Raw genomic sequence first — 16,611 nt, 5'->3', positions numbered from 1 at the left:
TGACTTCTGAACTATGACCTCTGACCCCAATTTCATATATTGAAGCTGTGTTACTGACTGTGAGTAACATCCTACAGGTTACTCTATGTGGAAATAAGTGGCCTTGACCTACTGGTATTTTTATATAGCTTTGTAGAATGATCATGAACCATGAAGGACTACAAGAATTTTTAATAAATTCCCTTTAAAATCAATTTTCTTAGTTATTTTTAGAAAAAGCAAATGAAAATAAAATATATATAACTGAAAAAAAAGGGAGAGATTCTCAATGGAGATTTTTTGTTATTGACAAAAAATGGCGTTTAAGATGCAGGGGCTTATTCAAAAATGCTTTCACATCATTTGATCAATTTCATAGTTTCTTAAGATTTTCTTTGCAATGTCTAAAAATAAACTCTTAATGATATTTCTTACCTTGAGGAATATGCATGATCCCGACTGTAAGACCAGACACAATGTCTCCGGACAGATCCTTTTTAACATCATACTCCTTCAGAACATCAATGAATGGAAAAATACTGTAGATAAACCTCACACAACAATTCCTCGAACAGAGACATTTGGATTTAGCTTTACTTAAACTCTGTCTAAGAGTGCTCTGTGGACGAGTACCAGGTTCGAATCCTTCATCAAACTTCTGTTGCGAGAAAACTGGTCGTTCTATAACAAATTTGGCACTCCCATTGGACTGAACGTCCAACAGTGACTCGCTGAGATCCCGATCCTCAGCATTCATCTTCTTCCCTAAAATGTCAGAAAATGTCATTATCATTTTGCAAATATAACACACAAGTTTTCCTTGGTGTTAACGTGTAAGAAAGTACACCTTACTAAATTAAGAACTCTAGTAACAAAAGTATCAGTAAAACTAATAAACACTCCCTTACCAACTCTCTTGGACACAAAATTTTAACAAAGGGTAATGATTATGAAATTTAGTGTTAGCAGGTCCTGAATTTTGTGTTATGCATATTTTCTGTATACACCAAGTTTCATTATCCTGGCCTAAATGCAAGCAATGTTATGCTCTGGGAAAGATAGTTTAAACAAAGGGCAATAACTCTGTAAATGAGGGGGGTCTAGGGCCCTGCATGTGGTTCACTGCACATCATGTTAAGTATGACCAATGTATACAACAAGTTTCATGATCCTTGCTTATTTATGGACAAAGTTATGCTCTGGACACAAAAGGCCGCATAGAAAAATGGATGGACGGTCGCACTGATGGACAATGTTAGAACTATGACAATCCAGAAAATTTTTAGTGAGCTTAAAATTTGTATCTATCCACCGTCAAAATAAAAATATGATATTGACCACTATGTGATGTTAAACAACATGATATTAACAAACAGGTTTTATCTAGCATCACAGCATTAATTGATTTGTGATATCACAGAACATTTAACCCCATATGTGACATTAAGCAACATGATATTAAGAGGAACTCTGAGAAATGCCAAATAGATAATTACTTGTCAATTTCATTTTTTAAATAAACATGCTACTTTGATTAAATCATACAATTAGTACACAGATAAACCAATACAAACGACGATGATGATAACACCTGACTCTGTATAAATGGTAAAAGGCGAAACACCTCCATTAAAAGAGAAACTTATTTGTTGTAAAAATAAGTGGCAAAAACAGTGAAGATTTCATACCATAACTTGTCCATAATGACTGCCTCTGTGAATTAATTTGATAAATGATATTTGTGTGTACATTATTTTGGCAAAGTTGATACCAAGAAGCCCTAAATACAGCAGATCCATCAAAGTCTAGATATACAAGTCAGTCAAGTGCTACTTCCAGGCTTGAGAATGAAATTCAGATCATTCAGTTTCTATTCAATTGTTTGTTTAAGCTACAAAGGTAAACATGGCACAATACATTGATATTCTAGTCATAATCAAGCTTTTTAATTGATTCAAAGGGTATTTATTTGTTTAAACAACATATACAAAGAGGACATTATTATATAAGAATATACATCCTTTAAAATCAATCAATATATTTTTTTAAAACAGAACCACTGGGTAGAAACTTTGACACACTATCATTGTCACACAGGACAACAAGGTAGGATATGAGACACGATGTCACACAGGACAACAAGGTAGGATCTGAGACACAATGTCACACAGGACAATAAGGTAGGATCTGTGACACAATGTCACACAGGACAACAAGGTAGGATCTGTGACACAATGTCACACAGGACAACAAGGTAGGATCTGTGACACAATGTCACACAGGATCTATCTATCTATGGTGTTTCATGTTGATACCTCTCATATTTTTTGTGTTCCAACCAAAATTATGATGGATGGACGGATGGACTACTATATGCTCTTCCTTTGGAGAACATCAAAAGCTCAAGTTAAAATGGAACTATTCAGAAAGAAACCAAAAAGCATTGTGTCTCTCACGATGAGATATTATTACTGTGATGAATACTCCCAGCACAGTGATCATAGACTAATTTGACACTATGCCAGGCACATCAAACGAACAAATTACATTAAATCATTCTGTAGCATCAATTTCTGTTTGTAAAAACATGTTGGTAACAATGCTGCAGTTTGTCAGATTAGGTCTGATAATAGTCTACATGGGAGGGAATTCTCAAACAGGTGGCCATATACAACTCACAAGAAAACACGGCACCTTTGATTTTTAATGAAATATTTGCTTCCAAAAAGAAGCAGACAAAGAGATTTCTCCCCCCCCCCCCCCACCCCTTCTTCCAAAATAAATTATTTATATAAACTTGAAATTGAAATTCCTGCTCTAATTAAATTTTATTATTTTATTTCAATAAAATTTAAGGAAAAGATCATACCTGGTGAAGTGATATCACCTGCCGAGATTGAAATTGAAAGAAAATTGCGAATTATTGTAAAAAACCTCAAAGACAAAGCCTGATTATAAAAACTATACACTAAACAGTACTTCAAATACTACGTCATATTCTGATTGAAAAACTTAAGCCGTGAATCAATTCAATTTCAGGATAAATAACATAATACTTACAGTACATTTACATGAATTTAGAACGAAGATAAAATCAATTTCTAAATGAGAAAAACACATAAGTGTTTTTTATCTTTTGTACAAGAAAAAGAAAAACAAGAATTGTATTAGATATTAACAAAAAAAAGGGAATTCAATAACATATTAAATAAAATGTCAATAAATTCCGTATAATATCTATTCTTTTTAACATGGCTACCAAATTAAATACATCCACAAGATATTCCTTGTCTGGCATAGTATTTGTTCTCACTGAATTATTCTTTGAAAGAAAATTTACTTTGATCAGGATAATTTCATTTGAAAAGTGTTGTCATGTAGAATCTGAGGTAAGAGTTCGTATCATCCTAGTTATCAACTTTTAACTCCTTTTGGTACAAAACCAAGGTAAAAGCACACAAGTCCTGTGTTTACCTGAATCAAGGTTTACATACCCACTCTGATAGTCCTAGTATAACAGGTTTACATACCCACTCTGATAGTCCTAGTATAACAGGTTTACATACCCACTCTGATAGTCCTAGTATAACAGGTTTACATACCCACTCTGATAGTCCTAGTATAACAGGTTTACATACCCACTCTGATAGTCCTAGTATAACAGGTTTACATACCCACTCTGATAGTCCTAGTATAACAGGTTTACATACCCACTCTGATAGTCCTAGTATAACAGGTTTACATACCCACTCTGATAGTCCTAGTATAACAGGTTTACATACCCACTCTGATAGTCCTAGTATAACACGGGTTTACATACCCACTCTGATAGTCCTAGTATAACAGGTTTACATACCCACTCTGATAGTCCTAGTATAACAGGTTTACATACCCACTCTGATAGTCCTAGTATAACACAGGTTTACATACCCACTCTGATAGTCCTAGTATAACAGGTTTACATACCCACTCTGATAGTCCTAGTATAACAGGTTTACATACCCACTCTGATAGTCCTAGTATAACAGGTTTACATACCCACTCTGATAGTCCTAGTATAACAGGTTTACATACCCACTCTGATAGTCCTAGTATAACACAGGTTTACATACCCACTCTGATAGTCCTAGTATAACACAGGTTTACATACCCACTCTGATAGTCCTAGTATAACACAGGTTCACATACCCACTCTGATAGTCCTAGTATAACACAGGTTCACATACCCACTCTGATAGTCCTAGTATAACACAGGTTTACATACCCACTCTGGTAGTGCTAGTATAACAGGTTTACATACCCACTCTGATAGTCCTAGTATAACAGGTTTACATACCCACTCTGATAGTCCTAGTATAACAGGTTTACATACCCACTCTGATAGTCCTAGTATAACACAGGTTTACATACCCACTCTGATAGTCCTAGTATAACACAGGTTTACATACCCACTCTGATAGTCCTAGTATAACACAGGTTTACATACCCACTCTGATAGTCCTAGTATAACACAGGTTTACATACCCACTCTGATAGTCCTAGTATAACAGGTTTACATACCCACTCTGATAGTCCTAGTATAACACAGGTTTACATACCCACTCTGATAGTCCTAGTATAACACAGGTTTACATACCCACTCTGATAGTCCTAGTATAACACAGGTTTACATACCCACTCTGATAGTCCTAGTATAACACAGGTTTACATACCCACTCTGATAGTCCTAGTATAACACAGGTTTACATACCCACTCTGATAGTCCTAGTATAACACAGGTTTACATACCCACTCTGATAGTCCTAGTAGTATAACAGGTTTACATACCCACTCTGATAGTCCTAGTATAACTCTGATAGTCCTAGTATAACACAGGTTTACATACCCACTCTGATAGTCCTAGTATAACACAGGTTTACATACCCACTCTGATAGTCCTAGTATAACACAGGTTTACATACCCACTCTGATAGTCCTAGTATAACACAGGTTTACATACCCACTCTGATAGTCCTAGTATAACAGGTTTACATACCCAGGTTTACTCTCTGATAGTCCTAGTATAACACAGGTTTACATACCCACTCTGATAGTCCTAGTATAACACAGGTTTACATACCCACTCTGATAGTCCTAGTATAACACAGGTTTACATACCCACTCTGATAGTCCTAGTATAACACAGGTTTACATACCCACTCTGATAGTCCTAGTATAACAGGTTTACATACCCACTCTGATAGTCCTAGTATAACAGGTTTACATACCCACTCTGATAGTCCTAGTATAACACATACCCACTCTGATAGTCCTAGTATAACACAGGTTTACATACCCACTCTGATAGTCCTAGTATAACAGGTTTACATACCCACTCTGATAGTCCTAGTATAACAGGTTTACATACCCACTCTGATAGTCCTAGTATAACAGGTTTACATACCCACTCTGATAGTCCTAGTATAACAGGTTTACATACCCACTCTGATAGTCCTAGTATAACAGGTTTACATACCCACTCTGATAGTCCTAGTATAACAGGTTTACATACCCACTCTGATAGTCCTAGTATAACAGGTTTACATACCCACTCTGATAGTCCTAGTATAACAGGTTTACATACCCACTCTGATAGTCCTAGTATAACACAGGTTTACATACCCACTCTGATAGTCCTAGTATAACAGGTTTACATACCCACTCTGATAGTCCTAGTATAACACAGGTTTACATACCCACTCTGATAGTCCTAGTATAACACAGGTTTACATACCCACTCTGATAGTCCTAGTATAACACAGGTTTACATACCCACTCTGATAGTCCTAGTATAACAGGTTTACATACCCACTCTGATAGTCCTAGTATAACACAGGTTTACATACCCACTCTGATAGTCCTAGTATAACAGGTTTACATACCCACTCTGATAGTCCTAGTATAACACAGGTTTACATACCCACTCTGATAGTCCTAGTATAACACAGGTTTACATACCCACTCTGATAGTCCTAGTATAACACAGGTTTACATACCCACTCTGATAGTCCTAGTATAACACAGGTTTACATACCCACTCTGATAGTCCTAGTATAACACAGGTTTACATACCCACTCTGATAGTCCTAGTATAACACAGGTTTACATACCCACTCTGATAGTCCTAGTATAACACAGGTTTACATACCCACTCTGATAGTCCTAGTATAACACAGGTTTACATACCCACTCTGATAGTCCTAGTATAACACAGGTTTACATACCCACTCTGATAGTCCTAGTATAACACAGGTTTACATACCCACTCTGATAGTCCTAGTATAACACAGGTTTACATACCCACTCTGATAGTCCTAGTATAACACAGGTTTACATACCCACTCTGATAGTCCTAGTATAACACAGGTTTACATACCCACTCTGATAGTCCTAGTATAACAGGTTTACATACCCACTCTGATAGTCCTAGTATAACACAGGTTTACATACCCACTCTGATAGTCCTAGTATAACACAGGTTTACATACCCACTCTGATAGTCCTAGTATAACACAGGTTTACATACCCACTCTGATAGTCCTAGTATAACAGGTTTACATACCCACTCTGATAGTCCTAGTATAACAGGTTTACATACCCACTCTGATAGTCCTAGTATAACACAGGTTTACATACCCACTCTGATAGTCCTAGTATAACACAGGTTTACATACCCACTCTGATAGTCCTAGTATAACACAGGTTTACATACCCACTCTGATAGTCCTAGTATAACAGGTTTACATACCCACTCTGATAGTCCTAGTATAACAGGTTTACATACCCACTCTGATAGTCCTAGTATAACAGGTTTACATACCCACTCTGATAGTCCTAGTATAACACAGGTTTACATACCCACTCTGATAGTCCTAGTATAACAGGTTTACATACCCACTCTGATAGTCCTAGTATAACACAGGTTTACATACCCACTCTGATAGTCCTCTGATAGTCCTAGTAACACAGGTTTACATACCCACTCTGATAGTCCTAGTATAACAGGTTTACATACCCACTCTGATAGTCCTAGTATAACACAGGTTTACATACCCACTCTGATAGTCCTAGTATAACACAGGTTTACATACCCACTCTGATAGTCCTAGTATAACAGGTTTACATACCCACTCTGATAGTCCTAGTATAACAGGTTTACATACCCACTCTGATAGTCCTAGTATAACAGGTTTACATACCCACTCTGATAGTCCTAGTATAACAGGTTTACATACCCACTCTGATAGTCCTAGTATAACAGGTTTACATACCCACTCTGATAGTCCTAGTATAACACAGGTTTACATACCCACTCTGATAGTCCTAGTATAACACAGGTTTACATACCCACTCTGATAGTCCTAGTATAACAGGTTTACATACCCACTCTGATAGTCCTAGTATAACAGGTTTACATACCCACTCTGATAGTCCTAGTATAACAGGTTTACATACCCACTCTGATAGTCCTAGTATAACACAGGTTTACATACCCACTCTGATAGTCCTAGTATAACACAGGTTAACATACCCACTCTGATAGTCCTAGTATAACATGTTTACATACCCACTCTGATAGTCCTAGTATAACAGGTTTACATACCCACTCTGATAGTCCTAGTATAACAGGTTTACATACCCACTCTGATAGTCTCTGATAGTCTAGTATAACACAGTATAACACAGGTTTACATACCCACTCTGATAGTCCTAGTATAACACAGGTTTACATACCCACTCTGATAGTCCTAGTATAACAGGTTTACATACCCACTCTGATAGTCCTAGTATAACACAGGTTTACATACCCACTCTGATAGTCCTAGTATAACAGGTTTACATACCCACTCTGATAGTCCTAGTATAACAGGTTTACATACCCACTCTGATAGTCCTAGTATAACAGGTTTACATACCAATCATACATATCATTTGTCCTACAGTACAGTTACAGATATAATTGTAGGGTGGGGGAGCTCATCCCTGTCTACAGTATAGTTACAGATATAATTGTAGGGTGGGAGAGCTCATCTGTGTCTACAGTACAGTTACAGATATAATTGTAGGGTGGGGGAGCTCATCCCTGTCTACAGTACAGTTACAGATATAATTGTAGGGTGGGAGAGCTCATCTCTGTCTACAGTACAGTTACAGATATAATTGTAGGGTGGGGAGCTCATCTCTGTCTACAGTACAGTTACAGATATAATTGTAGGGTGGGAGAGCTCATCTATGTCTACAGTACAGTTACAGATATAATTGTAGGGTGGGAGAGCTCATCTATGTCTACAGTACAGTTACATATATAATTGTAGGGTGGGAGAGCTCATCCCTGTCTACAGTACAGTTACAGATATAATTGTAGGGTGGGAGAGCTCATCTGTGTCTACAGTACAGTTACAGATATAATTGTAGGGTGGGGGAGCTCATCCCTGTCTACAGTACAGTTACAGATATAATTGTAGGGTGGGGGAGCTCATCCCTGTCTACAGTACAGTTACAGATATTATTGTAGGGTGGGAGAGCTCATCCCCGTCTAGAGTACAACATGTTTGCTACAGACACATTAAAAGAACAGGGAATAAAGCCATAAATATGTCAACATATATTGTAAACAGATTAGGTAACAAAATAACAACATCAAGACGATGTCTTACCTACAGCAAGGCTGTCACTGCTGATGTCACTTAGAATACTCATCACAGACATATTTCCCACAATAAAATCTCCGAACTCTTCAGCATAGAAAAACAAACTTCAATAATCCACACAAAACTTCTTAAATATATGTAAAGATAGAAAAGATAAATATAGAGCCAGGCTGATCCCTAAAATAGATGTATCATGTGTAAATCGACATCAGATTCTAATATATTGTGACAGAAACATGACGTCATCTGCTTTCTCCAAAAATCAAGTTCTGTTACTTTTTCAATAACATTATGATAATTAACTGTGTTTTGGTTATAGTATCTGATGAATCCAATTAATCAAAACTTTCAAAGTAACCACATTTTTCTGCTGTTCTTCATCCTGTAGAGCTCATTAATTTAACACAAGCACCGCGTTCATAGCCTGAGGACCGTTTCCTCATTTTAGTTCCAGTTTTTAGTTTTTATTGCTAGTTTTTTGTATCCGTTTAATTAGTTAACAGGTATATACATGGTTTGTGAAAAAATGAAAATATCAGATTTATATAAAACAGAATTCAAATTTACAATGATTCTAGTTGGTTTTCATTATATGGAAGTGATTTTGATATTAATTATTAAATAATGATAAAATTTAGAATTGATCTTTTACATTATATAAGAGTGCTCAAAAATCAATTTGAGAGACAATTATGGTCACGACCAATCAAAAACAGGGCTAGTCCTTCAGAGATAATGGTACTGTTTTGCATGTAGACACTTTAAGTCAGGTGTGCTTGTATATAAGCTTCTCTCAAAAGATGTGATTTAGATAGGTTATCAATGTAGGCTTGTTACACATCCTGGGATCATTGGCCAAAGCTGTTTGATTACAAACATTGACATTGACAAATCAGGTGATGTAAAACTGTATAGCTTGCTTGTCATAGAGCGCAACCTTACATGCATAGACCTCACATTAAACTTGGTTCATCATCCATAGAATAATTACGTTATGTACTGCTACAGGCAAGAACACCTCTTACTGATGTGGTTTTACAAAGAGCTTCAAGAATTTTTCACTCTCCCTGCAAAGGAATTATCTGTATGTGTGTTAGTCAGTCTGTCTATCTGCTTTTGTCTGTGTAAGTCTGTGTGTGTCTGTCTGCTTATTTGTGTCTGTTTGAGTCTGTGAATGTGTCTGTCTGCTTGTCTGTGTCTGTGTGTGTCTGTCTACTTGTCTGTTTAATCTTGAAAAGCACCAATTTAACATCACCTGTTACTTTGCCTTTGTGAATTTTGGTCACTGTGACCTACATTGTCTATTACATTGACTAAATCAAATAGGTCACTGTGACCTACTTTGTCTATTACATTGACCAAATCAAAAAGGTCACTGTGACCTACATTGTCTATTACATTGACCAAATCAAATAGGTCACTGTGACCTACTTTGTCTATTACATTGACCAAATCAAATAGGTCACTGTGACCTATATATTTTGTTTCATTGACTTTGTAACTGTCGCTGGCTTTGTATTGACTGGGACATGTTCAGTAATGGCAGACACACAAACAGATATGGAGGACATCACAAATACAGCAGTACTCTAATTTCATTCAAAGCAGAGGTTTGTAAGAATCTATTTCTCTTGTGATGGCCAACTTCAATGTCAGCTGGCACATTGTCGATTTCTTGTGGAGAGAGAGTTTTTAAGCAGTCACTGACTTATACTGCTTAGGGGAGGGGCTGGGGGTGCATGTTAGTTGTGTATTTTCGTGTACAAGTTCTGAATGATTGCTATCTTTACTTCCCAAAATAACATTGCTAAAAATGTTTGTTTAAGCCGAGAAAGCCAGAATCATCTTTTAGCTCATGTGCTCAAAAAATAAAATACACTGTAGTATTTCATGAGAAACAAATAAAATATATATGTACTCACAAGTTACAGAAAGAAAATTTCCAAAATTCCAAAATGATGCCACTTAGGAAAACAGTTTCAAGTAATGAAAGCTTACAAAGTGTCAGAGACTTTGTTCAGAAATTGAGGAAGGAGATTAAACATTAAAATGCTGAAAATAAACAGAAAACACCTTCTTCAACAAAAGTATCAAACTATTGAACACTCCCTGAAAACAAACTTATTGGAAAATGTTTTTAATTAATAGCAATAATTCTGTAATTTAAGGGTTGACTGCCCGGACTTAAAAATAGTGCACATCATCATAGTATGACAAATGTAAATATTAAGTTTTCTTACCGCAATTTAAATGCAAGCAAAATGGTGCTGCAGACATGGAATTTTAACAAAAGGCAAAGGTTAAGGAAGCACAAAATGCTTTTATTGAATCAAACCACCATGTAGGAAAACACACAGTTTTGTGTCCTAGTTGTAAAACCTACAAAGCCTGAGAGAAATTGGCTGAAAACTTCCAAATGAATTCAAATCGAAGTGTCACAGCAAATTAAGTCAACTAAAAATGAAAGAATTGGTTGAAAATGAGAAAGGAGAGGTCAGAACAAGATCATCGTTGTGAAAACAACAAAGGGCAGTAACTTTTCCAAATACAGTAAAATCAATTTGTTGTTCAGGAAAACTTCATGTCACGATGATTAAGTCTACCAAGTGTGTAAAATATCAGTTGAAAAATGTGAGAGGACAATCAAAAGTTTAAGAATGACAGATGACAGATATAAAACTCTGATGGGCTTATAGAAACTCAGCAAATGTATATTTCTACATCAGCATGGAATTATAGGATAGGTACTTAGGGGGGAAAGTTTAATGCAATAATTTACACACTGACCATCACAATAAACAATTAGTCTCTAAAGTTGTCACCTTCCTTTGTTCCATTTTATTTCTACAAATACAGATGTCCTATTATATTACCTGATGTTCTAACCTTGAAGTGGTGTACAGTGCTTATCACACTTTCTGACATGGTGAGTATATGTGACTGTCATTACATAAGCCTTAAAGATTTTTTTTTTTTCAATCATCCTTCTATTTACTTTTTTCCCTGTCTAATGTTTGTCTGAAAACTGTACATATATAACAGATCTTAGTGATTTTGAAAATAATATGTTTGTGGTCATCAGTAAATGTTTTACCCTGGAATAAGATGGAGACTCATCATATCTGATGTAGTTATGTTGACTGATTTAACATATTTTAAGTATTTTGTTCTTTTTATCTTACAATAACCCCTTCCAAATCTATTGCAGTATGCTTCATTAAATTACATACTAACACACAAACTACATCACGTTATGAAGTTTCTAAAATGTAAACTTAACTTTTTGATGCCGACAGCCATTTGGCTCATTCACTCCATTTAAATAACTGTTTATTGTTATAAATGGCTTATCTGGTAAAGTGGCAAATGTCCATATTACTTCTGTACACAATAAAAAATAATTCTATTTCTTGAATACTAAATTAACAGACATTATTTCTGGAATACCCTAACTGACAAGCTGTTACAGAGGCATGGACATACACAGGCACAGACAATGTGATAACTATATTACTAAGTTTATTACTTATGTAGGGGGGTTTATATATCAAACTCATAGAAATACTGCAGGAGCATAGATATGAAAAATTATTAAGAAAGTTTTTAACATAAAACTAAATATAGAAAGAAACATTGTAACAAAATATATGTTATCTTAAATGACCATTTTACTAATTTTACTAGAATATGTTATTTTAGAGGAATAAAAAATGACATCTCAAAAAGAACATGGCACATTATCTTAATGAAATTATCTTAAAGAACTTTGTAACAAAACACATTATCTTAATGAAATAAGCTTAAAGAGCTTTGTAACAAAACACATTATCTTAATGAAATTATCTTAAAGAACTTTGTAACAAAACACATTATCTTAATGAAATAAGCTTAAAGAACTTTGTAACAAAACACATTATCTTAATGAAATTATCTTAAAGAGCTTTGTAACAAAACACATTATCTTAATGAAATTATCTTAAAGAGCTTTGTAACAAAACACATTATCTTAATGAAATTATCTTAAAGAACTTTGTAACAAAACACATTATCTTAATGAAATAAGCTTAAAGAGCTTTGTAACAAAACACATTATCTTAATGAAATTATCTTAAAGAACTTTGTAACAAAACACATTATCTTAATGAAATTATCTTAAAGAGCACAAAACACATTATCTTAATGAAATTATCTTAAAGAACTTTGTAACAAAACACATTATCTTAATGAAATAAGCTTAAAGAGCTTTGTAACAAAACACATTATCTTAATGAAATTATCTTAAAGAACTTTGTAACAAAACACATTATCTTAATGAAATTATCTTAAAGAGCTTTGTAACAAAACACATTATCTTAATGAAATTATCTTAAAGAACTTTGTAACAAAACACATTATCTTAATGAAATAAGCTTAAAGAACTTTGTAACAAAACACATTATCTTAAAGGAAAATGATATTACCTTTATGGGATATTGTAACAAACTTTAAAAGGAAAATTCCTTGAAAATATTTTTACATTGATTGTAAGGGACTTTACATTATCTTTAAGGAATCATTGTAAGATATATCAACAGAGAAAATGTAACAAAATGTACATCATCTTAAAAGGAACATCACAAAATTTTATCAAAGTGAACTTTGTGACAAAATGCAATAAAGTGAGAGAAAACAGCAAGAAAACACACTGTCCAAATAAAATAACATAAAACTTCACTACAGTGTTGTAGCAAAATCAACTTTAACAGCTTAACTCAACCAAAGGAAAGAAACTATATTTTCTTAAATTGAAATAAGACAATTGTCCGTAAATTGATCAAAAAGAAGTCTTACCTTGATAAGAAATACTTGTTAATATCCATTTAAGAACTGCGTTCAAATAAATTCAAGATTTCAGTCCAGATTTTAAATAAAGAAGTATATCTATATGATATATGTTCTCATTAGTGGTAGCATTACCGTGTTGGTGGGATACAATGTTGTTTAGTGCTGGTGATAGTTGAGGCTGTCAGTAGTAAGTAGTATGCTAGAGACTCACACCTGTATCCACCTCTTTACAGGTATGTTAGAATGAACGGCCTAAGTCCGTGTCCTATTTGTACCAACTACTTAGCCAGGTAAATCATCACTGATACGACAGGTAAATTCATGTCCTTTTGTTTACCTGTCAGAGGTAACACCCGTCCATCATCATACTGTTCACTTACACCTCATAAAGGTGAGGTAACAGATACAATGTAATACATTGTACATAGTTTTGTTATACATGTGTCTAATATGGACAGCTGCAAATCTCTAGATATTTTGGAAAATGAATGCTTTCCATGAAAGTTAGAAAACATGAATTTCAATGGCACATATACATGTGGTCAGTTAAAGAAGACTTTTCGTGGGCTCATTTTGAAGAATTGTAGAAACTTTCAAAACTAATGTGTTTTAGTGTCAGTATACCAAGTACTGGATCAGTATAAGGTCTTATAGGAAAATAGATCCCTACCTGACCAAGATTTAAATTTTCCATTTTCATTCATAAAAATAATACCCTATTAGCTACAAGGAAATGTTTGAACCACCAATAAATAGGTAAATACATTTATATAGGTCTTTTCTATAAATACAACTTATCTTCCACTCGTGATATCCTCTATTACAAACTTAATTCTTAATTGTCTAAAACAATTAATCTCAATTAACGAAATGTTTCCAACATTTACTACAGATTTTCACACTACTGATTACATCATTAGTTCTTGTGTACATGTTCAGAATCTCACACTGCTGATTATATCATTAGTTCTCGTGTACATGTTCAGAATCTCACACTGCTGATTACATCATTAGTTCTCGTGTACATGTTCAGAATCTCACACTACTGATTACATCATTAGTTCTCGTGTACATGTTCAGAATCTCACACTACTGATTACATCATTAGTTCTCGTGTACATGTTCAGAATCTCACACTACTGATTACATCATTAGTTCTCGTGTACATGTTCAGAATCTCACACTGCTGATTACATCATTAGTTCTTGTGTACATGTTCAGAATCTCACACTACTGATTACATCATTAGTTCTTGTGTACATGTTCAGAATCTGACACAGCTGATTACATCATTAGTTCTCATGTACATGTTGACACATGTAATCGTCCATCATTGTACTTTGACACATCACTTTGTGAGAAAACGACAAATGTTCCTGCAATCCAAGTTGTAAATAACAGTCCATTATCTGCCTACTTCTGACAACCTCTTTCTTATCCAACAAAAGACCCACTTTCCTCCATATTACTAGACCCATTTCCTTACATATTACTTCCCAATAAAACCATAACTCTGACATCCTGCCTAATCTAACCCATTACTGGATCCCACAGGGTGTCAGTTCAGACAGGTTTAGATGTACATTATACAGTTGTGTTGTACACACAGGTATCATTCAGTGTTTTACTTCATTTAAACAGTACTTAATTATTCACAAAAAAAGTAACATACCTGATTTAACGAATCTTCAAGTAATCTCCCTTGTATAAAAAAAATTCTGGTAAAATTGTGATAACCCACAATGGTAAAATTGTCTCAAAGTTTGTTTTTTTTTCTAAATACCTGTTCAATTTTGATATAGTTGTAATATTCATACACAAATATCCAAGCCTGGCACTTATAAGTTTCTCCTTCCTTTCATAAAACATCAACACAGAGAGAGCCCAGGTATTACAGGAAACCTTACAACACTGTTCTACCAAGTCAGGCAGCATCTACATTCACTTTTCACCTGAGATAGTGAATAGCCTGGAATTCTATTTATATATATACCTGTTATATACAAGACAAGTCCAAATTTTGCTTGAGGCTAGAAAGTGAAGGTTTGTGTACTATGTTAATCAATAAGTTAATTGTGTTTATTCATCAGAATACAGCTATAACTTCACATCATAAAAATAATGACAACTTTTGTACAGAAATATCTAACTGAATAAGAATACAAAAGATATTTAAAACAGACCTGTTGTTTTTTGTGTTGTTCCATTTACCATCTGACCTTTAAAATATTGCTCTTAATAAAATCGTGAAACTTTACACATCTCTTTTTCATAAATCAAACAAACATTTTTAAATGAAATATATATGCACAAGCACTTGAATACAGCTGATAGATATAAAGCAATAATTTAAACTTGTCCTGAAATGTTTACCATGTAATAATCATCTACATTCAAGAGCCTGTGATCTTTAGTTTGAAACAAAAGATGGTTCAACTCACTCAGACATAGGTAAACTTGTCAAGGTCTGGCTCTTACTTTTCACTCTCTTAACAATATAATTGAATACAATAAAACATTTATCAAAGACAAGACTTGAACATTTCTCAATACTTCGTCCCTCTCAAGGTCAAACAAACACTATTTCATTTTGATAAAACTTCAACTGCATGTATATACCACATTCTCTGACCAACAAACTGGACAGTTGACAGTTCCCGTTCTGACAAGATCAAAGTCTAGCAACCGATAAAACCAGATAATTCAGCAGGGACAAAGGCCAATCAAAACACTCCTAAATGTACCAGTATTGTGGACACAAATTCAGAGTCTGCACAAGTACCAGGTTCCATGAATGGTAACAAAAAACAGGTATATTGTTTGATTTGGCCTAAATCTAAATAGTGCATGGTCAGCAGAGACAATCAGGTCCAGTATATTAATGTCCATTTATAGAGACAATCCATTTGATTTCCTACAGAACACATTTGGTGTGAGACCTTGAGTTGAATTATCACTCTGTTGACTGATTGCTCTGCATTCTTGACCCATGACAACTTTGAAATATATATGTCTAGTGTGTTATCTTCTGTCTTCAGCTATACAGAAATCAGTCCAGGGTCACAAACAAAACAGGCCCTTTTGTTAATAATGGTTAAATGTCTTTTTTTCTAAACAT

The 16,611-nt window shown here is 34.5% G+C and overlaps 1 protein-coding gene across 1 annotated transcript in view; it reads right to left on the bottom strand.

Annotated features, from left to right (window-relative positions):
• Positions 1-414: 414 nt before the first annotated feature.
• The window catches only part of LOC132564036 (pendrin-like), a gene marked incomplete at its 3' end in the record, with an annotated part of 38,258 nt that continues 22,061 nt past the window's right edge, over positions 415-16,611 (bottom strand). The window contains exon 2 of the mRNA XM_060228787.1: positions 415-744. Within this exon, the coding sequence (XP_060084770.1) occupies positions 415-736 (322 nt within the window). The remainder of the gene's footprint in view (positions 745-16,611) is intronic.

This window comes from Ylistrum balloti, unplaced genomic scaffold (assembly GCF_031769215.1).
Source record: "Ylistrum balloti isolate Yb309-2 unplaced genomic scaffold, AGI_CSIRO_Ybal_v1 Utg371988, whole genome shotgun sequence".
Classification (NCBI taxonomy): domain Eukaryota; kingdom Metazoa; phylum Mollusca; class Bivalvia; order Pectinida; family Pectinidae; genus Ylistrum; species Ylistrum balloti.
The sequence above is the reverse complement of the archived record's forward strand: the minus strand, read 5'-3'. Positions and strand labels throughout refer to the sequence as shown.